The 22,768-nt window shown below is 37.9% G+C and overlaps 1 protein-coding gene across 12 annotated transcripts in view; it reads right to left on the bottom strand.

Moving 5' to 3' along the window:
- Nucleotides 1–5,281, bottom strand: part of HFM1 (helicase for meiosis 1) — a 127,290-nt gene extending 122,009 nt beyond the window's left edge. For 2 of the 12 annotated variants that reach the window (XM_073896332.1, XM_073896333.1), the window contains exons 1-2: nt 4,890–5,065; nt 2,009–2,106 (exon numbers count right to left, since the gene is read on the bottom strand). In XM_073896332.1, coding sequence (XP_073752433.1) covers nt 2,009–2,079 — 71 coding nt within the window. In that variant the 5' untranslated portion in view covers nt 2,080–2,106; nt 4,890–5,065. Of the gene's footprint in view, nt 1–2,008; nt 2,108–4,889; nt 5,066–5,118; nt 5,136–5,192; nt 5,213–5,264 lie in introns of those variants that run through there. The other 10 variants (XM_025872576.2, XM_073896334.1, XM_073896330.1 and 7 more) reach the window with 9 other exon arrangements.
- Between the last annotated feature and the right edge of the window lie 17,487 nt (nt 5,282–22,768).

Raw genomic sequence — 22,768 nt, 5'->3', positions numbered from 1 at the left:
TACACACTCCTATCACATTAATTTAGAATTGTTTTCATCATAATTATATTCCATTCAAAATACTTCAGTGGCTTCCAAACAATGTCAAACGTCCAAATGGCCTTAGGTTACCTTACAATTTTAACTCTCCTACACTACTTACCTTACAGTCCAGGCCAAAGTGAACTACTTGCATACCAAATATATAATACATTCTGTCCCTCATCTTTGTTCAAAAATATTTCCTTTACTCTGATTGCCACTGTACATGACCCTATCCTATATCTACCTATAGAAGTTCCACTGTTTCATTCCTTCATTAATCTATTCAACAATTATTTACTGAGAACTATTTTCCAGGAACTGTTCTAGGCACTAGAGCTTATGTTCATTCAAAATCAAGCTTAAACCCTTCCCTCTTCTTAAGTACTATTTGAACTTATAATATTTATCACAGTTCTCTTGTATTGTGTGTCTGTGTGTAAATATGTATATATTATATATTATATATAGATAATAGAAAGACTGATAGATCAGTCTGATACCATCCCCAGATCATAAACACATAAGGGTTTGTTTCTAGTTCCATTCACAGCTATAATACTTAGCACAGTGCTTTACATAATTAGACATATTAGTCAATAAATGTTTGTTGATTCAGTTCTATGGCTTTTCACACATAGTCACGTCCAAGATCCTTATTCTGGCACCTAACATCCACCACAATCTATCCTCAGTTTACTTTTCTAATTTTATGTCCCACTGTTTCTCCTTTATGAATCTTCTATTCCAGGAAACTTCTCTATACACTATCTCCTACAAGTACTGCAAATTGTCCCACCTCCATTCTTTTTACTTGCTGTTAAACTCTGCCTTCAAATGGCCTCTTCTTTCTGCTTATTAGAATTATCATATCCTTCAAAGTCTCCTGAAGTCTCTCCCCACTACCATAAAGCCTAACCTGATCAGTCTGTACCAGGTCTCCCTCCAAATCTGAAATTTGATTGCATGAATGTATGCTTATCATTTCCTTCACACCTTTCTTTAACTCTGTATTGTTAGAAAGGCAACCATATGTTGCAATTTGCCCAGGCCAGTCCTGATTAACACATGTTGTGCAAATTGGATGCACTCTTTCACTCTCAAAGTATCCAAGTCTGGATGATTAATTACATAATTATGTTATTTATTAATGACCTTTCCATATGTGTGCTTAATCTCCTCAAATAGATTTTAAGTTCTTTTGAAGTAAAATCTGTTTCATCCTTCTTATATCCCTTTATGCATTCAATCAATATCTGAATTAATATTTGAATGAATGAAAAAATTAATGAAGCAATAAATACTTTACTCAATGCTTCCTTTTTTAAAAAAAGGATAATACAGGGTCGCCAGCTCGCTCAGTCAGAGGAGCAGGCAACTCTTGATCCTGGGCTTGTGAGTTGGAGCCCCACATTGGGTTTAGAGATTACTTAAAAATAAAATCTTTAAAAAAAAGATAATACAATAGAATACAGAGAAAACTTAGAATTGAGAACAATTTACATGTGAAAATCCAAAAACCTGTATTTAATGGATTATTCTCTGTTCTTACTTCCACTGGTGCCACATCTTTATTCCCATCCCTACTTCCTGCCTACAATGAATCTGCCCATCACACTTGGCATTTGGCACACTGCCCATTCTGTTTCCAAAAGGTGCCAATGCTCCTTGTCCATGGCTACTGTTTGACCTTTACTTCAAGTATTTACCTTGGCCAAAAATAATTTGAACAAACCATAAATGCAAATAAATGAAAGCCAAATAGGCAAGAGTCTACTCTATTTTTTAAGTTATAACATTTAACATGTTAAACTTCAGTTACTCCCTCATATCTGAATTCCATGTTTACCAGGTATATACCTGAAACATCATTTTGTTGATCCCTCATTTTTTATTTGTATATTTCTAGAGAGAAAATTAAAAGTCCTTAAAAATCAAAAATCTCTAAAACAATATACTCTGTTATCATTCTTTAAGGCAGACTTACTTTTCAGCTTCATCTTGTTTTTCAAAAACCAAAGTATCCAAAGAAAACAAGGAGTCATTTGATTTCAACATTGTTAAAGACTGGATTGTGTCATAAATCTACCAAAATACAGAAAAAGTAGTTCATATTTTAATCATAAAACTGTAGAAAAATATTTCTGGATACATAAACTATAATCATTAATTTCCCAGAATAACCACAGACTATCTTTCCAGCTGCATCTTCTGCAGCTTCCTCCAAAGTGCCTCAATTTTCAAATACATTATTCTCTTTTCTCCACTAAATCATGCATATTCACATCTGTACCCCTCTCTTCATACTGCACCAATGCTTAGAATGTGTTTTCTTCCATTTATTCTCTACCTGGCAGATCCCTACACATCCTTCATGTATAGGTCAAATGTCATTTCTTCTTCAAAGGCTTCTCTGAGTTTGTCCTGTTCTCCAAGGCAGAATTAATCACTCCTTTTGAGCTCTTAATACTTTGTTCGTACCATTATTTTTGATTTAGGATAATGCACTTTATCATGAATGTGTGTGTCTCTAACAATATGTCAGATACATATACAGAGGTTTGCTTCAAAATAAATGGGGAGAGGTAAAGGGATATTGATGAAACAAGACTGGCAATGAGTTGATAACTGCTAAAGCTATATAATAGGTACATGGAGTTCATTATAATGTCCTGTCAATTTTGTATATATGTTTGAACTTTTCCAAAATAAAAATTTTTTGCAAGTTTAACATATATATGTATGTTTACATAATTAGACATATTAGTCAATAAATGTACATAACATGTATATAGAAACGCTTACGTTCCTTTTTTGTTTTTTAAAGATTTTATTTATTTGACAGAGAGAGCACAAGCAGAGGGAGAGAGGGAGAAGCAGGCTCCCTGCTGAGCAAGGAGCCCGATGTGGGACTCGATCCCAGGACCCTGGGATCATGACCCTGGCCGAAGGCAGCCCCTTAACCAACTGAGCCACCGAGGCGTCCCTACATTCCTTTTTAAAAAGACAATTTTTACATTCATAGATGGTATCTAAATATAAAGGATAAAAACATTCAGCATTAGCCATATGGGAATATAATAAAAATCTAGGGCTGAACAAAGCCTCAAGTTTGACAGGAGAGTGAAGAAACATTTCCACAGACACATACATTGTTCCATTCACATTGCCATTCTTTCCCTTGCATATCAACACTACATCCCAATTTTTTTTCTAAATCCTGAAACATGATAAAAAATTCTGTATGACAAAACAAGAAATAGATGCACAAATCATAAAACATAAGTCACATTTCTATTTATTCTGTGATAGTTAATACATTGCAAATCTTTCCTTAGGATAGAAACTAAAAGAAACTATATGAGTGCCATCTTGTGGAGAAATCCATACTATCAAGTCAGATTATGTCCCTTCAATTTTGAGTCCTCCCTGATGTGATGAGATACACGTGGGAGTATGTGGGGAAGGGAGGAATGTTTCCACATGCACCCCTTGACAAAATACTACTGGGAAGAGGGCTGGATCTATGTATATCTTAGGACTGTTCTTAGTTATCCAGACGCTGTAGGAATTTTTATTGTTTTAGTTATTGAGTTTTCTCCCTTCCATCTGTTTAACTTAATTGCCCTCTTTTTTTTTAATTTATTAATCACTTAGTCACCAACAAAAAGAAATGGTGAAATTGAAACATATTAGCATGGTTCTATAAATGTCTAAAACAATTGACTATATTAAACAATAGAAACCTAACATAACAGGGTGGGAGACAGAAGAGAGCCATTCAGAAATATGCTAAAGGAGTCTTTAACATCTTTATCTAAGTAAACAATTTCAGACCTTGAAAATAAATACCTGATAAAGTGTAAATGAAAATGCTAATCATGTTGCTATACTATCCAAAAAGTAACAAATAGGGGCACCTGGGTGGCTCAGTAGGCTAAGCCGCTGACTTGATTTGGACTCCTGATCTCAGGGTCCTGAAATGGAAGGTGGTGTTCCCGCACTCAGCGAGGAGTCTGCTTGAGATTCTCTCTGCCCCTCCATCATCTCCCCTTCCTTCACTGGCAGGGGCTCTCTCTCAAATAAATCACTTTTTAAAAAGTAACAAACAAAATGTTCCCTTTCTCATCTTAGGAAAACTATATAATTTTAAGCAACAAAGAGCTTTCAAAATTAAAACTCATTGGACCATTTTATATGGCTTTGCTACCTCAGAATTTACGTAGAAAACTGTGTGACTACGTAATTTCTTGCCTGTTGAGATGGCCTGCGCTTTATCTAATTATCTTAGCGACAATTTAGCATTTTCTGATCTTCTATGTTTATTATATAAATTTTTCTGATCTATTAGTCACTCCTTACGACTTGTACTCTCAGAAATAAACTCATTTCAAAAGTGCCGAAACTCAGATATAAAGGATTGATTTGCCAGAAATCGGTAGTGAGTGGAAACCGAGACCAACATTCATTCACTCGAAAAACCATCACAAAGACCGCAGGGAATTTCACACGGTAAGAGAATAAATAAGCAAATCACCCCTAGTCTCCTTCGAACGGGGGGGGGCTGTCCCTAGAGTCCGGGGGGCGGTCCCTAGAACCGGGGGGCGGGGCCTATCTCCATCGCCTTCCCTGGAGTACCCAGGGGCAAGCCGGGAACCGAATCAGGGCCTGAGGCAACAATACCCTCCGGATTCAGGGGGAATACCCGAATTCCAAGCAAAACCCACCCCACACTCCCAGGAGCAAGGGAGAAGCGTTCAGGACCCGCATGGGGCCCGCGCCCCGAGCGCTGGGGCCGGTCGCTCCTCCCCTGACATCTCGTTCCCACCGCTGGAAAACAACGTGGCTACAGTACACGCACGCCCTACCTGCAATCGCTCAGGGGGCCAGACACACCTAGAAATAAACACAGGGGGTCCGGGAACGGCCCAAAACAAAACCCCAGCTCCGTCAGCTCCGCGGGCTGCCGTCCTCCCGCCAGCCCCACCCGCGCGAGCGGCCGCCCCGCCCCGAGCGCCTCAGGCCTCGCCCAGCTTCTGACAGAAACGCGGTGAGGACCCGCGGGGCACGGGCCGGAGCGGGCTGTCCTCAACTCACCGCGCCCGTCCGCCCTCCCGACCGCAGCTCAGAGCCGAAGGTCGACCACCGCTCGGAAGGTCGGCTGTCCCCACCTCCCCGCGGGATCCCGGGGCTCCGGTCCCAACTTCCCCCTACGAGACGTCCGGCCCGGGCCCGCTCCTCACCCGGCAGCGGGACTCCTAGTTCTCCGAGCGGAGCGCCTATTCACCGGCCCCTCCGAGGACCCCCCCCCCCAGCCTGGCTAAGCGAGCTCCAAGCAATGGATCGGCGGGGTCTCCGACCTCTCCCTTTCCGCTTCACCTTTTTTCCTCCAAAAGTTGCTAATTAGGTTTGAATATATTTCTTTCCCAGTATACTGTGGCCTATTCTCATTAAATAAAGCCCTTAATCCTTCCCCCAGGGCCTGGTAACTTCTATGCTACTTGCCCTTTCTATGAATTTGCCTATCCAGGTTACTCATGTAAGTGGAATCATACAGTATTTGTCCTGTGTCTGGCTTATTTCTTTTTCTTAATTTTTTTTAAGATTTTTTATTTATTTGCGAGAGAGAATGAGAGACAGAGAGCATGAGAGGGAGGAGGGTCAGAGGGAGAAGCAGGGAGCCTGATGTGGGACTTGATCCCAGGACTCCAGGATCGTGACCTGAGCCAAAGGCAGTTGCTTAACCAACTGAGCCACCCAGGCGCCCATGTGTCTGGCTTATTTCACTCAGCATGTCTTCAAAGTTCATCATTTGTAGCATATATTTGAATTTCATTCTTTTTTAAAGTTGAATATTCCATTGTGTGTATGTACTACATTTTTGTTTAGCCATTTGTCTGTGGATAGACATTTGTGTTGTAATAAACATTGGGGTACTAATATCTGAGTCCCTACTTTCAGTTTTTTAGATATATACGTAGGAGTGCAATTGCTGAGTCATATGGCAATTCTAAGTTAAACCTTTTGAAAAACCACCAGTTTTTCACAGCTGCTGTATCACTTTGCACTCCCACTAATTAATGCAAGAGGGCCCAAATTTCTCCACATCCTTGCCAGCACCTTATTTTCCACTTTTTAAAAAATTATAGCCATCCTATTAGATGTGAAGTAACATCTCATTGTGGTTTTGGTTTTCATTTCCCTAAAGACTAATGATATCTTTTAATGTGCTTAATGGCCATTTTGAATATCTTCTTTGGAGAAATATCTATTCAAGTCCTGTGCCAATTTTTTGTTATGTATCTTTTTTTATTGAATTGTAGGAGTCTTAAATATGTATATATTATGGATATTTGTCCCTTATCAGACATAAGATTTGTAAACATTTTCTCCCATTTAGTAGGTTGTCTTTTTGTTCTCTTGATAGTATCCTTTGATGCACAAAAATTCTTACCAATTTTTTTTCTTTTGCTGCCTGGGCTTTTGGTGTTATATCCATGAAGTCATTGCTAAATCCTATGCCATAAAGATTTTCTGCAATGTTTTCTTCTAAGAGTTTTATAGGTTTAGCTCTTAAGTTTAGGTCTTTGATCCATTTTGGTCCAATAGACCAACAAGTTTTATTCATGTGGATTAGGGTTACTAGAGGGACCCATTTCAAATAAAAGAGTTGAGGGGGGGCATAGTTTTCAGAAAGACTGGAAGAACTTGAAAGACAAATAATAGATGTTCATAACACAAGAACAAAATATATTTCTGCTAATACAACTGATGCCATTGGTTCTGGCTCAAAAATTACCATAACCAATTTTTTTTCTACTTTATAACCTCCACTCTGTTTAAATTCTGATCAAGAGAAGTTGATTTTGAAAAGTCAGTACTTATGGCTCTAGAACAGGTGGAACCAAGAAATGTTTCAGGACTATTTTTCTCTGGGTGACAGCCAGAAGTGTGTTGTGCTGTTGTCAGACTTGGAAAAGAAGAGGTAAAGAGACCATTTGGGAGAATCTGAAAATTGTAGAATTAATGTCTGAGAAAAGGAAAGCGAAGGGAAGGGAAGAGAGAGATAAGGGAAGAAAGGAAACAAATGTAGTCTGGTATGATGGGATCCTTGGGGAGAAAGAAAACTTTAGGGAGTCATGCACAATTCTGTATAGGAGAATCCAATGCTATCTATGCATTTAGTAGGTGCATAACTAGCAAAAGGATAAATGAATGAAGACCAAATTGATGGATAATTGTTCTTTAGGGAAAGATTTATTAAGTCTCAGTGTAACCAAGAAAATAGTAAACATAAATTGATTAGAAAGTAATTCCTTTTGTGCCCTGGGTGGCTCAGTTGGTTAAGCATCTGCCTTTGACTCAGGTCATGTTCCCAGGATCCTGGGATGAAGTCCTGCATCAGGCTCCCTGCTCTGCAGGGAGTCTGCTTCTCCCTCTGCCCCTCCTCCCACTTCTTTTCTCAATCTCTCTCTCTCTCTCTCTCTCAAATAAATAAATAAAATCTTTTAATTTTTTTAAACTAAAAAAAAGAGTAATTCCTTGACTGCAGCTGCTAAGGAGTATGTTTAATGATGATGTACAAGACCCTAGCACCCGTATTTCAGATTTGTTTGTTTTTCAGGCAGAAATTGACTTGTCCAGCTAAAATGAATTTAAAATATCTTTGGTTCTCCAAGCCAAGAATGTTAATTCTAATGGGACTGTCAGGCAGAGTGCTCCAATTAGACCCTGAACCAAAGCATCCCACTGACACAGCCAGCCAGAGAGTATTATTACAAAGAATATAAGCCTTCCATAGAAATCAGTTGATAAAGATTCAGTATCCAATAATTGTTTTTTATGTAATTGCACCGTAGTGTCTAAAATATAGGAACATAATCCCTGAAGTAAGAAGTGAACATCTCAGCACAGAAACTTTGGGACAACAAGCAGTATTCCACACTGGAATAGAATGATTTCCTAATTAAAAATTAATGCCAGTTCCTTCAAGAGGAGTAAGTGGAAGATGGTAACCAGTGTATAGTCTCTATGAGTAGTTGTATTTAAATTTGTATAATAAACTGTATACATACTTTTTCTTGCCGTATGTACTAGGTTTAATCTTCTGCCATTATGAAGTCTCCAGGTAAATAGGAATTAACACGTTCCTTCAAATGGTTAGAATCCGAATGTGGTAGACGTTACCTGACTGTTATAATCAAGGTTCTGGCATCCAGAATCTTATATTACCTTAATGAAACATGGGATATATTATACCTGCAAAAAGATTATTTGAAGGAATTTTTAAAAGCCACTGTAACATTTTTAAAGATATTTAAATGTCAGGAATCAGAGTATAAAACCGATTTTAAGAACAGGCATTCTTTGTTTTTTTGTTTTTTTAAGGTTTTATTTTGAAGTCATCTCTATGCCCAACGTGGGGTTCAAACTCACAACCCCAAGATCAAGAGTTGCACACTCTTCTGATTGAGTCAGCCAGGTGCCCCTCTGTTTTGTTTTTTTATCTAAAGACAAAAAAATAATTGGCAGGATCTTGTAGTAATGTGATCAAAGATTAATATTGTTTATATATTGTTTAGAAATAAGATAGTTTCTAGAGGTGATATAATTTTGTAGTTAATAAAGAGATTTACCATGATACAAGTCATCAGGATACTGGACAGATTTGGGGTATGGACAGAATTAAGGAAATAAGAAACACCATGAGGAAACAGGAATAACGCATCTGCCTAGAATCCCTTCCAAAAAGGGAATGTGATGGGGGAATTGGTAAGAGATGCTATAGCAACTGGCACATAATTTTTCATTTGTGATATATGTCGAGTTATGATGCATTGAAGCCTGGGTTAATCTCATGTTTAAGTACGTCAAAGCATTGAGAAAGCACAGGGCACATAATAGCATATATTTTAACATTTTGGATGATCCCTGGAACAAAGTTGAGAGTGCTGTGTCCATGTCTGCCCAAAATCTGAAGTCACTGCAAAGAGAAATAGACAAATCCATTTTCTCACAACAGCTACCATCATTAATAATTGCCAGAGAAGGAAAGAAACTAAATCTAAAGATACTCTCTAGAAATCCTGGCTGTTCATGGCTCCTGGCTGTTGTTCATGGCTCCTGCCAGTTCTGGGAACACAAGATAGATTTCTGGAGGAAGAGTGGGCATGTTGAAGTACACAAGGGACAAAAGTAGCTCAGTGCTGAGGTTAGGGACCCCCTCAGCGCCAGTGCTGGGCACTCCAAGGAAGACTCATTCCCATGGAGGGAGCAGCAAACTCAGCAAGAAGCCACAAGAGTAGCCACAGGGACTAGGCTGTGGAGGAGAGACAGCTAAGCAATGCTCACAGGGTCTGGCCCCCACTAAGCCTTCCAGAGTGAAAGGTCTTGCCTTGGGAGAGATCTGCTGGCCTCAGAACAACACATTGCCCAGGCAGAGGCTGTGATATGAGCTGCAGAACTGCAACTCTAAAGTAGGAGCTGTGAAATCAGCCAGGACAGTGAGCCTGGCTTATGAAAAGTATATGCTAATTGTGAGTGTTAATAAGACTGATTGCAAAAGCTAGGGGAGTTTATAAAGCCACGCCCTCCAATTGTCATCTGGAGACTGTTGGGTAGGGGTTGTCAGAGAAGCTGGATTCCAACAATAAGGGAACATAATTTCAGAGCAAAAATGTGTTTTGTTGTCTTTGGTGGGGGAAGAGTTACATACATTGTTACTTTGCTTTGTCTAATTCAGATTAGTGATCTGTGAAAACACCAGTGTCACAACAAACTTTACATAGCACTCTACAGTTTACAAATATTTATTCATTTAATTGGTGGGGGAAAATGTCTGAGAATTCATACAAATGGTGTGTGTACATGCCTGAGTGAATGGGTAAGAGAGTAGATGCTTTGCATGTGTGTGTTATGGGGAGCGGAGTGGAACCAAGTAGATGGAAAATAAATTATATTTTTAAGTGGAAGGAATATTATCCTTACCCTAGTCAATAGAGACATGTGGGTTGAAACAAGGCCAAGTGAAACCATTCTGGCCAGGAACATACCCCAAAAGGTGAAGGCTGTGGATTTAAGAAAATACATGGAGGCTGGGAAGGAAATTAAAACCCTCAGCCTAGGAAACACCAAGTCAAGATAAGAGAGTGATAAATGTGAAAGCGAAATGAGCTGATGTGTACTGTTAGAGCCTTTTCAGAAATCCGTGGAATAAAACAGCCGTCAAATTGTAAGTTCTCATTGAACATTAGGAACTTTATTCACCTATTTTATGTATTTCCTGATTAACAGAACACTTAAAATATGCTCTTCTAGGGGAAAAAAATTACAGAGTTAACTCTCAAGAGAAGTCCTGCCAAACCACACAGCCTGTGTTCACACTTTCTCTTCCATCCACGTGTATAGAAATGGGCAAGTAACCAGTAGGAAATTTCTTTTTCCAGCAAGATGCTTTGAATCACAAGTCATTTGAGGAAGTTTTGACTAAATAAGTTATTTTGTAGGCCCTGACCTATAATACTGAAGAATTGGAAATTATTTTTTTCCAAAAAAAAAGAAAAAGAAATTTTTTTCCTAGATAGAAAAACTGTTTGCACAATTTACTGAAATTTTCCCCAAACCAGGGAATAGCCTAGAAATTAATATTTCATATCCAACATGGTGAAGTAATTTTGCCTGGATTTTCCTATACCAGGTCCCTGGCTCTTTCTACAAACCATACTATTTCCTCTGAACAGCAATTGTTGCTGATTTTTGTTGATGTTGTTGTTGTTGTATAAATGTTGCAATTAGAAAATGTATATTTTTTAAATCTCTGGCTTTAAACAAATTCCCATTTTGTTTGCAACATCTGTTGTAAACTAGAGCAGACTTAAAGTATAAAGAAGATATATCTTTCCTTAGACTTCATTCCCAAATGGCATCTTTCTCAACATATTCAGATATACAAATCACATAAAATATAGGTTTATAGCAATGCATCTTCTAAGAGGCTCTGAAACTTTTAAATTTTTTAATTTCTCCCAAGCTAACATCTGAGCTGCCATATGTTTCGAATTTTTCCAACTCACAGAGATTACATAGCAAGTCACAAAACTGCATGATCTAAAGCACATGACTGGAAAATCTCTAACATCAGAAGTTAGGGGTCATTGATCCATGTGCAAATGGAAAAATGTACAAACCTCCAAACACAAATCTGATACAAAACTAAACAATTCTTTTCAAGTCACAAAACATTTTTTTAAGCCTCAGTCATTTGTAAGCAGAGTGTCTCAGTTGATTTATATTTCCCCTAATTGAGAAAGTTTCTCGGAGATTTTCACCTGTGCTTTCATCTCTGGATGCTAAAAATGAATAAAAATCATAGGCCAAATAAATAATTCCAGCTCCTTCATTATACTGAGAAATCTACAATGACTGCTTTGCTTAAGATCAAAATGCTAGTTATTCACTGGCAGATCCAGAGAACTCATATTTTCCTATCCCTGGTCGCCTGCTCTTTCCACAAAGTGTATTTTCTCCCTTGAACAAGACAACAGATTACGCATAGAGTGTTGCATTCAGTTTTGGATGATTCGTTTTATTAGGAAAGTTTACAAACTAAACTTTGTTCAAAAATGGAAAAACAGAGAGGTTAAAAAGCCTAGGACTTAAAGAGATCTAAAGAAACAGGCAAGGGGTAGAGGTTGGACAGGAATAATATATAATATGGGGGGAAAAGACTAAGAGGAATACACAGGCTCTGTTCAAGAATTTGAAGGACTCTTGTGGTGGAATAAATAATTTGTTCACAATTTTCTAGGCATGGTTTCATTGGGCAGAACCAGGACCACAGAATTAGGGTAGAAGAGTAATATAGAAAAGGCCTTTCCATTTTTTATCAAATGTACTGATAAATGACTTATATACAGTAAACTACGTCCATTTAAAATACACAGTTCAATGAGTTACAACAGTTGTATACATCTGTGAAATACCATCTTAATAAAAATACAAAACATTCTAAAACCCCCAAGATTCCTCCCCATTATAGCCAATCTCTCCCTCCGCTTTTGGCCACAGGCAACCACTGATATGCTTTTTATCACTTTATAGTAGTTCATATTTTAGATAAATGGCATCATATATCATGTATTCTTTTATGTCTGTTTTTTTTTACACAGCCTAATAATTTTCAGATTCGTCCTTACTGTTTTGTATTTGAATAGTTCATTTTTCTAACGTGCTGAATGGTATTCCATTGTATGGATGCACCACATCTGTTTATCCATTCACCAGCTGATGAACTTTTGGGTTGATTCCACTTTTAGATTATTGTGAATAAAGTTGCTATGAACAATGAAGTAAAAGTTTTTATGTGGACATGTGTTTTCATTTCTCTTGAGTTATATGTAAAAGTAGAATGATGGATTGTATGTTTAACTTTTTAAGAAAGTTCCATATTGTGTTCCAAAGTAGCTGTACCATTTTATGTTCCCACCAGCAGTGTATGAGAGTTCCAGTTAATCTACATCCTCACCAACACTTGTTATTGTTAGTCTTTTTCATTTTACCCCCATAATGGGTATAATGGTACCGTGCTATGGTTTTAATTTGCATTTCCCTGGTGACTATTAAGTTTGAGTGGCTTTTCATGTACACAAAATATCTTCCATGAGGTGTTACTGAGTTGTTTATCTTCTTATCATTGAGATGAAGAGGTCTTTATCTATTCTAAATACCAGTCAGTCTTTTAACAGATATTTGATAGAGAATATTTTCTCCCATTCTGTGGCTTGCTTTTTTGTTTTCTTAACAGTGTCTTTTTTTTTTTAAGATTTTATTTATTTATCTGACAGAGAGAGAGACAGCGAGAGAGGGAACACAAGCAAGGGGAGTGGGAGAGGGAGAAGCAGGCTTCCCACGGAGCAGGGAGCTCCATGTGGGGCTCAACCACAGGACCCTGGGATCATGACCTGAGCCAAAGGCAGATGCTTAACGACTGAGCCACCCAGGAGCCCCCTTAATAGTGTCTTTCAAAAGAGAAAATATTTCATGTTTATAAAGTCCAATTTATAATTTTTTTCTTTTATGATTCATACTTTTTTTGTCCTAAGATATCTTTGTCCACTCTAAGTCAGATAGTTTTACAGTTTTAGCTTTAAGCCTCTGATGCATTTGAATTAATTTGGAGAATTATGTGAGGTAAGAGTTGATGTTCTTTTTTTTCTCATATGGATATCCAGGTTTTCCAGCAATGTTTGTTGATTTTCCTTTCCCCGTTGAATTGCTTTGGCAACTTTGCTGAAAATTGTTTATCATATATATGTGTGGTTCTATTTCTGGATTCTCTAATTCCATTAATGTATTTATCTGTATTTCTATCTTATCTATATATTATTTTCAATGCATCTTTATATTTCAAGTGCATGTCTTGTAATTAGCAAATGGTTAGGTCTGCTTTAGAAGCCATTCTGACAATCTTTGTTTCTTCATTGGAGTGTTTAGTAAATTTACATTTAATGTAATCTTTGTTATAGTTGGATTTAGGTCTACTATTTTATTAATAGTCTGTTGTCATCCCAATTTTTTGTTTCTCTGTGCTTGCTTTCCTGCCTTCTTTTGGATTATTTGAATACTTTTGAGATGTTCATTTAACTTGTCTCTTGGCTTTTTAACTATACCTTTTAATTTTTTAGTGGTTGCTTTAGGTATTACAATATACATTAAACTTTTCATAGTCCACTTAGAGTTAACATAATATCCTACAGCTATATAGGTCCATTTACTCCTATCCTTACCATTCTTTACATTATGATTTTTCTATGTATTACTTCTACATATATTTTAAATCTCTCAAGACAATGTTCTAATTTTTGCTTTTATTTTTTATTATTTTTAAAAAGATTTTATTTATTTATTTAAGAGAGTGAGCATGCAAGTGGGGGGAGGGGCAAAGGAGGAGGAAAAGAGAGAGAATCTCAAGCAGACTCTGCACTGAGTGTGGAGCCCCATGAGGGGCTCCATCTTATGACCCTGAGATCATGACCTGAGCCAAAACCAAGAGTCAGATGCTTAACTGACTGAGCCACCCAGGTGCCCCTAATTTTTGCTTTTAAAAGTCATATATAGTTTATTTTTTTAATGATTTTTAATAGACTTTTTTTTTTCTTAAGAGAGAGAGAACGTGTAGGTGAGCAGGGCATGAGGCAAAGGGAGAGGGAGGGAGAGAATCTTAAGCAGGCTCCATGCCCAGTGCGGAGCAATGCAGGGCTTGATTTCACAACCCTGAGATCTTGACCTGAGGCGAAATCAAGAGTTGGACGCTTAACCAACTGCGCCACCCAAGTGCCTCTAAAGTCATATAGAATTTAAAGAAATTAACGTAAAAATAGTTTTTTACATTTACCTGTATATTGAGCTTTTCTCACGCTCCTCATTTCTTCCTAAAGAGTCAAATTTCCCTCTGGACTCATTTTCTTTTGACTTGAAGAAATTCTTTTAGCATTTCTTGCACTATGGGTCTGTTGGGGACAAATTCTCTTAGGTTTCTGTATCTCAAAATAGCTTTGTTCTACCTTTATTTTTCAGGAATTTTTTTTAAAGATTTTATTTATTTATTTGACAGAGACAGAGCATAAGCAGGGGGAGCAACAGAGGGAAAAGGAGAAGCAGGCTCTCTGCTGAGCAGGGAGCCCAATGTAGGGCTTGACCCCAGGACCCTGGGATCATGACCTGAGCTGAAGGCAGATGCTTAACTGACTGAGCCACCCAGGCACCCCAAGAATATTTTCAATGGATATAGAATTCTGGGTTTGCAAGTTTTTCTTTCAGCACTTTGAAGATGTTATTACATTAAATATGGCCACCATGGTGTCTGCTGATAAGTTTGTAATCATTTGAATCATCGTTCTCTTGTATGTAACATGTCATTGTTTTCTGGCATTAAGATTATCCCCTTATCTTTGGTTTTCTGCAGTTTGACCATGATGTGTTTAGACTTAGATTTCTTCAAACTTATCCTGTTTAAGGTTCACTAAACTCCTTGAATCTATAAATTCATGTCTTTCTTCACACTTGAGCAGTTTTCTGTTATTATTTCTTCAAATATATTTTTCTGCTCCATTACTTATCTCCTCTATTTTTGGACTCAAATTAATGTATATCAGAACTTTTGTTTTTGTTCCACAGTTCCCTGAGATTTTGTTCAGCCTTTTTCAATCTTTTTTTCTCTCTCTCTTCTTCAGATTTAATCATTTCTGTTGGCTTATCTTCTAGTCTACTTACTTTTCTGTTATCTCCATTCTAATATATCTGTTGTGGTGGTTAATTTTATGTGTCAACTTGACTGGGCTAAGGGATGCTCAGGTAACTGGTAAAACTTTATTTTAGTGTCCATGAGAGTGTTTATGGAAGACATTAGCATTTGATTCAGTAGTCTGAGTAAAGAAGAGCTATCTTCACCAATGTGGCCAGGGATCATTCAATCCACTGAAGACCCAAATAGAACAAGAGGTGAAGGAACGCAAACAAATGAAAAAATAGAAATTCTCATCAAAGAAATATAAGATAAAGAAGAAACAAAGAGAAATTTTAGAGCTGAAAAATAAAATAACTGAAATAAAAAACTCAATGGATGGTCTAAACAGCAAAATGAATGGAAAAAAGAAAGAAACTGTGAACTGGAAGATAGAACAATAGAATTAAGCAATCAGAAGAACAGAGAGAAAATATATTTAAAAAAGAAAAAAGAGCCTGAGGACCCTGGGGAACTATAATAGATCTTGTATTTAAGTCATCAGAGTACCAGAAAGAGAGGTGAAAGTAGGCAGAGATGAAAAAGTAGTCAAAGAAATACTGGCTGAAATATTCTCAAATTTAGCAAAAGACATAAACTTACATATTCCAGAAACTGAGAAAATCCCAAATAGGATAAATCCCCTCCAAGATACATCATAATCGAACTTCTGAAAACTAAAGACAAAGAAAAAAATCTTAAAGGCAGCCAGAAAGGAACATCATATAATCAATAGATGGAAAACAATTTGAATGACAGCAGACTTCCTATCAAAACCAATGGAGGCCAAAAATAAGTGTCATAAAATTTTTCAGGTGCTGAAAGAAAAGAACTAGAAGCTTGTAATTCTGTATCTAATAAGAATCTCCTTAAGTTGGCAATAGCAATGGTAGGGGATGCAAGATGTAGCAATTTGTCTATGAAATGCATTCTCGTGACTGTGACACCTTCTTTCTCTACTATAGCCCTAGTTACCTCAGGATCCCTACCCTGAATTCTCTAGCAGAGAGATGGCAGATTTTCTAAGGAAGTTTTTGCCACCTCTATACCACCTGCCTACACTGTGACTGCATGGGCCTTGGAATAAAGCATCAAAAATATGGAGACGTTTATTCCAGTTATAAGATTAACACATTCTGGTGATTGTAGCTAATAATACTGTGTTGTATAGTTGAATGTTGTTTAAAAAGTAGATCTTAAATATTCTCACCACAAAAAAGAAATGGTAATCATGTGACAGGATGGAGTGTTAGCTAATGCCATGGTGGTAATCACTTTGCAATATATAAATGTATCAAATCAACATGTCATACACCATAAACTTATACAATGTTATATGTCTATTGTATCTCAATAAAGCTGGGAATAAATAAATGAATGAATTAATTAATGAAAAGTTTGTTCTAGTTGCATGGTCCGAATTTTGCCTCCAAAATCTTTCTGCCTTTGTTCAGTCTCCAGAATCCTCAGGTAGTCATGCTTTTCTGTATCCTGTCCAATTTTACACTGTTACTTGTGAGAGGATTGGTTCATTAGATACTAAACTTCTCTATACCAGAAGCAAACCAGGACGTACGATTTTAAATCTTGCAGATGACTAAAATATTGGGCCCAAATATGTTATTTCCTTGCATACACTAAGATTTGTTTAAAACTTTCTTAGGATATAGTTAATGATAACCCAAAGCCAGAGAGTAAGATTATTTTTCTGTAGTTACTCTATGTACTCCAAATCACAAAAATCTCACATTCTATACTAACACTCTTACACTTTTGGTATGTTTATGTGAAGTTTCAAAACAAAATTTTCATGATGATTGCATTAGAGAGTTATTCTAAAAAGGAACCCCTACTTTCATTCTTTTAATAATAACTACATCTCTTCTAACATTCAAAGTATTTGCTTATTTATGACTAACAGTTTGAATTTGGAAAGGAAGGGACAAAAAAATTTTAAAGGTATACATTTAAAAACCTTGGCTATTTAAAGATAAGTCAGAAATGGGAATAAAACTCTGAAATTGTAGTGTACATTGGTAGTTTCAAAACAATTGTTATTTTCAGAATTTGAGGATATTTTACAACAAATGATATATGTAACTCTGATATGAACAGAGTTCACATGTATGTTGTTTTAATACTATATGTAAAATAATTTTATTGGTTCTGTTTTATTACCTCTACTCTCCCTAGATGGATACTGCTTCATGCCTACCAAGATCCATTTTTCCTATCTTCCATACAAACAAAATTATAACTGGGCTTATCTAGCTAGGGACAACATTGGTGACTCCCACTTGCAGTTAAGTGTAGCCACATGACTGAGGTTCTACCAGTGAAATGTGATGCAAATCAAGTGTGTCACTTCTGACCCAAACCTTAAGATACACTCTCTTTCCCATCAGCTAGAACCCACAGTGACCCAGTTTTGACTATGCAGATGGCAACAATGCCTCAGGATGATAGCACAATATGGTCGGTAGAACATGCGTCCCTAAATGATCACAACCAGAAGGCTGTGTGCCAACCTGAAACACTCAAAGCAGACTGTTATATGAGAGAGGAGTAAATGTTGAGCTTCTTTAAGAAAATGAATTAATATTAGGCGTCTTTGTTTCAGTAGGTCAGTCTTTCCCTAATTAATATGCTCTGGATTTGGTCTCAAGTCTTCTAGGTAATAGTATAGGGAGGGAGAACAGTTGAAGCAGCAGATTCTACAATTGCTCCGCCCTCCTCCCTTCTACACAAGGCACCAGAAGAAAGAACACCTGTCATTCCAAGCTTGAGACTCTTTCCAGGCAGCTATGCCAGCTGATTAGGCAGTAGAACAATGTAGCCAGAAGTTATTGTCTACAGAAACTTGACCAAGGTCAACATAAGAAATAACAGACATGCTTCATTCCCAGAAGCTCTCTTAAATAAGAGAGCTAAAATTAACTATCTTAAAATAACTCACATTCTTCCCCTCCCGACCTCATTCTTTGTCTCTGGCAGGAACCTGCCCAACCTCTCCCCAGACTTCTCCCAGAGTAAAGCTAAGAGGCTCAGGAGCAACATTTTCAACAACCCCAGAAGCTGCCATTCATATCAGAATCTAACTACTGTTTCCTACAAGTGTTTTTCCCTATTATAATGTTACTACCATGAAGTTCAGGTCCCAATGCTTGGGACATTAAGAGATGGCTGTAAGGGAGGGGAGGGCGATCTGGCTGCGACATCTCTCACCCCCATTGATCGCCAGGGTTGATTCGGCTGATCTGGCTGGCTAGGCTGGTGTCCCCTTCCTCCCTCACCGCTCCATGTGCGTCCCTCCCGAAGCTGCGCGCTCGGTGGAAGAGGACGACCTTCCCCGACAGAGGAGGACCGTTCTTCAGTCAAGGGTATACGAGCAGCTGCTCTCCCCTGCTAGAACCTCCAAACAAGCTCTCAAGGTCCATTTGTAGGAGAAGGTAGGGTAGTCAAGCTTCCAAGACTCCAGACACATCCAAATGAGGCGCTGCACGTGGCAGTCTGCCTTTCTTTAAGGAAAAAAAGAAAGAGAGAGATGGCTGTTAAGTTTCGGCTTTCCTTGTGAGAATTGAATTCTTCTTGATTAAATGTGTACCATGTTCTTGGCTTAGCTTACGCTTGAGAACAAAAGAATGCAAAATATTCCATAGTACAGCCTGCTTTGTCTCCCTGTGCTGTCTGTCTCATCTTAAAGACCCACTGACCTGTACAATATCTTCTGAACTGGCTAAACTCCCAGAGTCTATTTCCAATACTTAACTTTGATACATACCTTCCTCCAGTGCAATAGTGTCTCCATTTTAATTTTTCCTCTAATTGATACCTCTCTTACAACAACCTCTTTCTCTAAAATCATGAAAGGATATTTCTTTTTCCAATTTTATTTTTGTATCTTTGAATGAAATGGGATTCCTGATTAAGATGCCACTTTGTAACTCTTCCTGTTAGAAGTCCCATTCCCCAGCAGCTCCTTTCTGAGCATTTCTATAGTGACCTATGATCTGTCTTGGGCTCCAGGTCTCAGAGATGGCTGCAGCATAACTAAAATAGTTTCTTCTTCCTTAGCACAGAGCATCCTACATTTCCCAGCCACACTGTATTTTATAGGACCAAGTGACTAACTCTCATTATGTAATTAGAAGGAACCTCAGGGCCAAGAGAGTTAAAAATACAGCATGCCTTCTCTGCAGTCTTTCTCTTTGTTCCTTGGCTGGCCAGATGGAGAGGATTCAGGAGGAACTCAAGATCTTAGAGGGAAGCAGAGCCAGTAGACAGAAGGAGTCTGGATCCTTGAAACATCACCTGGCAAACATCTAATTAGACTCATGGAGCAAGAAACAAACTTTTGTTATTTTAAGGCCCCGAGATTTGGGATCATGGGACGGGGAGGAACATTGTGATTATGTCATAGCAGAACCTATCCTAATAAACCAAGTAATTTTTCCTCAGTTATACCTGAATATCCTCTAATTGAGACTTTAAAATCAAAGTAATTATATGAAAATAACTAAATCATACAACAGATAAATTTTACATACTTTTTATGAAATATTTAACTTTAGTAATTTCTACTATTAATTTCTCTTAGTACGTTGCTGTTCAGATTGTAACCACCAATATTTTCTCAGTAAAAAGAAAAAGAAAAAGATATTAGGATGTTTTCAATTCTTTAAGTAAATGTTTTAATTGAACTATAACATACATACATACATACAGAAAAATACAAAACTCATAACTATACAGCTTCATGATCTTTACAAAGTGAACACATGCATTACCAACCCCTGATCAAGAAATTAAATAATTATCTCCTTTCAAATGTAACTTCCATAGATTAGTGTTGCCTATACCCAAACTTCAAATAAATTGAGTCATAATATGCATTCTTATGTGACTGAGTTCTTTTGCCCAATATTAGGTTTATGAGATTCATCCATGTTGTTGCATATAGTAGATTTGTATTCCATTTTAAGAATACACCAAATCTAGGGGGCACCTGGTTGGTTCAGTCAGTTAAGCAGCCAACTCTTGGTTTCAGCTCAGGTCATGATCTCAGGGTAGTGAGATCGAACTCTGCGTCAGCTCCACATTCAATGCAGAGTCTGCTTGAGCTCCTTTCCCCCTCCTTCCCCCTCCCCCTCTACTCCTCCCCCCCCAAATAAATAAATAAAATCTAAAAAATAAACACCAAAAAGAATACACCGAATCTATTTAAGCATCTTTCTGTTGATGGACATTGAACCAGGAAGTGGCCCTCACCCCCAGTCATAAAATGTGCCAGCACCTAGATTTTGGACTCTCAGCTTCCACAAGTATGACAAGTACATGTTTGTTATTTATAAGCCACTCAGTCAATGGTATTTCGTTATGGTAGCCTGAAAAGACTAACAGACATTTTTTCTTTCTATTTGGGGCTGTTACAAATAGTGTTGCTATGAACACTCATATGCATGTCTCTTGATGCACTTATGAATGTATCTCCATTTGGCACATAACTAGGAGTGGAATCTCTGGGCCATACAGTATGCACATGCTCTGTTTTAGTAGATACTGCCAAGCCATTTTTCAAAGTGGTTGTACCAATTTACAATCCCACCAATTGCTCTACATCCTAGATAATTCTTGGTATTGCTAATTTTTTTAATGTCAACCATTCTGACAGATGTAAAGTATTATCCCATTGTGGTTTTAATTTGTATTTCTCTTATTACTAAGGAGTCTCAGGATCTTTTCGTATTTTTTAAGATTTTTTTAAAATTTATTTATTGAGAGAGATAATGATAGAGAGAGAGCATGGGGGGGGAGAGTCAGAAGGAGAAGCAGACTCCCTGCTGAGCAGGAAGCCTGATGTGGGACTCGATCCCAGGACTCCAGGATCACGACCTGAGCCAAAGGCAGTCGCTTAAACAACTGAGCCACCCAGGTGCCCTCTTTTCATATTTTTAATGGCCATTTATATGATCTTTTGTGTGTGTGTGTGTGTGTGTGTGTGTGTGTGTGCATGAAATGCCTGTACCAGTTTTTACCCACCTTTCTTACTGATGTGTAGGCATTCTTTATACACTACAGACATGAGTCCTTTGTCAGTTACATATATTGCAAATATTTTCTCCCACTCTATGACTTACCTTTTCACCCTCTTAATGGTATCTGGCTTGTCAAATTCTACCAAAAAATCTTGCTGGGAGTTTGGCTGGCCTTGCATCGAATCAATAGATTGATGTGGAGAGAACTGAATTCTTACAATATTGTTTTTTTTTTTTAAGATTTTATTTATTTGTGAGAGAGCATGAGCAGAGGGAGGGGCAGAGGGAGAAGGAGAGGGACAAGTAAACTCCCCCGTGAGCGGGGAGCCCAACTCCGTGCTCGATCCCAGGACCCCGAGATCACAACCCAATCCGAAGTCAGATGCTTAACCAACTGAACCACCAAAGTGCTTATTATCAGATGACATCCTGTTTATAAATTTATTTTTAAATGCTCTTTGTCTCATAAACTGGGATATAAACTCCAGGAGATATAAACTCTGCCATATCCCAGAGTTTAGAAGAATACCTGGCACACTGTAGGTTCTCAGTAAATATTTTTTGAAGGAAGCTAATTAATGTTCTACTGAGAATGCCTTTGTTATGCTCCTCTCTCCATTTTCTTGGTCAATTCAACTTATCCTTCAGCTCTGAAATCATATGCCATTTCCTCAAGGGAACCTTCTCTGATCTCTCAGCGTGGGTCAGGCTCCCCTGTTAACTGTCCCCTGTTATGAAATCCTGCACTTCTTTTTTAACATTTACCTACTTACTATTACACAATAATACTAGTTACTATGCAATATTATATATTATTTGATATCGGTCTCCCATTTAGAATGTAAGCTCTGTGAGGACAAGGACCAAGCATATCTGAATTTCTTACTCACTTCTATTCCCCCAGTACATGGCCTGGTACTGTGCACAAGGCCAGCATCAAAAAAATTATTACACTATTTTCTAAAAGAGGCCCAAACTCTCTCTTCTGTTTCTTAAAAATAGAAGTTATTATCTTGCCAACACTTTGCTATCCTAACATCAAAAATCCCTCCAGATGTTTTCTGCTGCTTTTATCCTCTGGATTGTTTGGTGGACATTCTCCACCAGACTTCTTGGAGTTGTGAGGGGAGTCCTTCGTGGCCCCCCGTCCCAGATTGGTTGAATCAGAAGACTCCTAAATTGGAACTGGAGAAGCTGCATTGCTAACAAATTCTGCAAGTAACTGTTGCACTGGTGAGTTTGGCGCCCACTCCCTTGGACAACATTCATGACATGGCTGCTTTATCTCTTTGCACGCCACAGTTTTCTTCACACTGCTCTGGGTCCAGTTACTCTTATCATCTCTGCCCATGTTGTGTTCTGCTTTTGCTCTCAAGGCCATATTTTCTCTTTGGCCATCTGCCCTCCAGGGACCACTGGAAGGCCACCCTGG

This window comes from Callorhinus ursinus, unplaced genomic scaffold (assembly GCF_003265705.2).
Source record: "Callorhinus ursinus isolate GAN/ISIS: 27379988/994484 unplaced genomic scaffold, GSC_fseal_2.0 scaffold9, whole genome shotgun sequence".
Lineage (NCBI taxonomy): Eukaryota > Metazoa > Chordata > Mammalia > Carnivora > Otariidae > Callorhinus > Callorhinus ursinus.
This window is presented reverse-complemented; position numbering and strand designations above follow the sequence as displayed.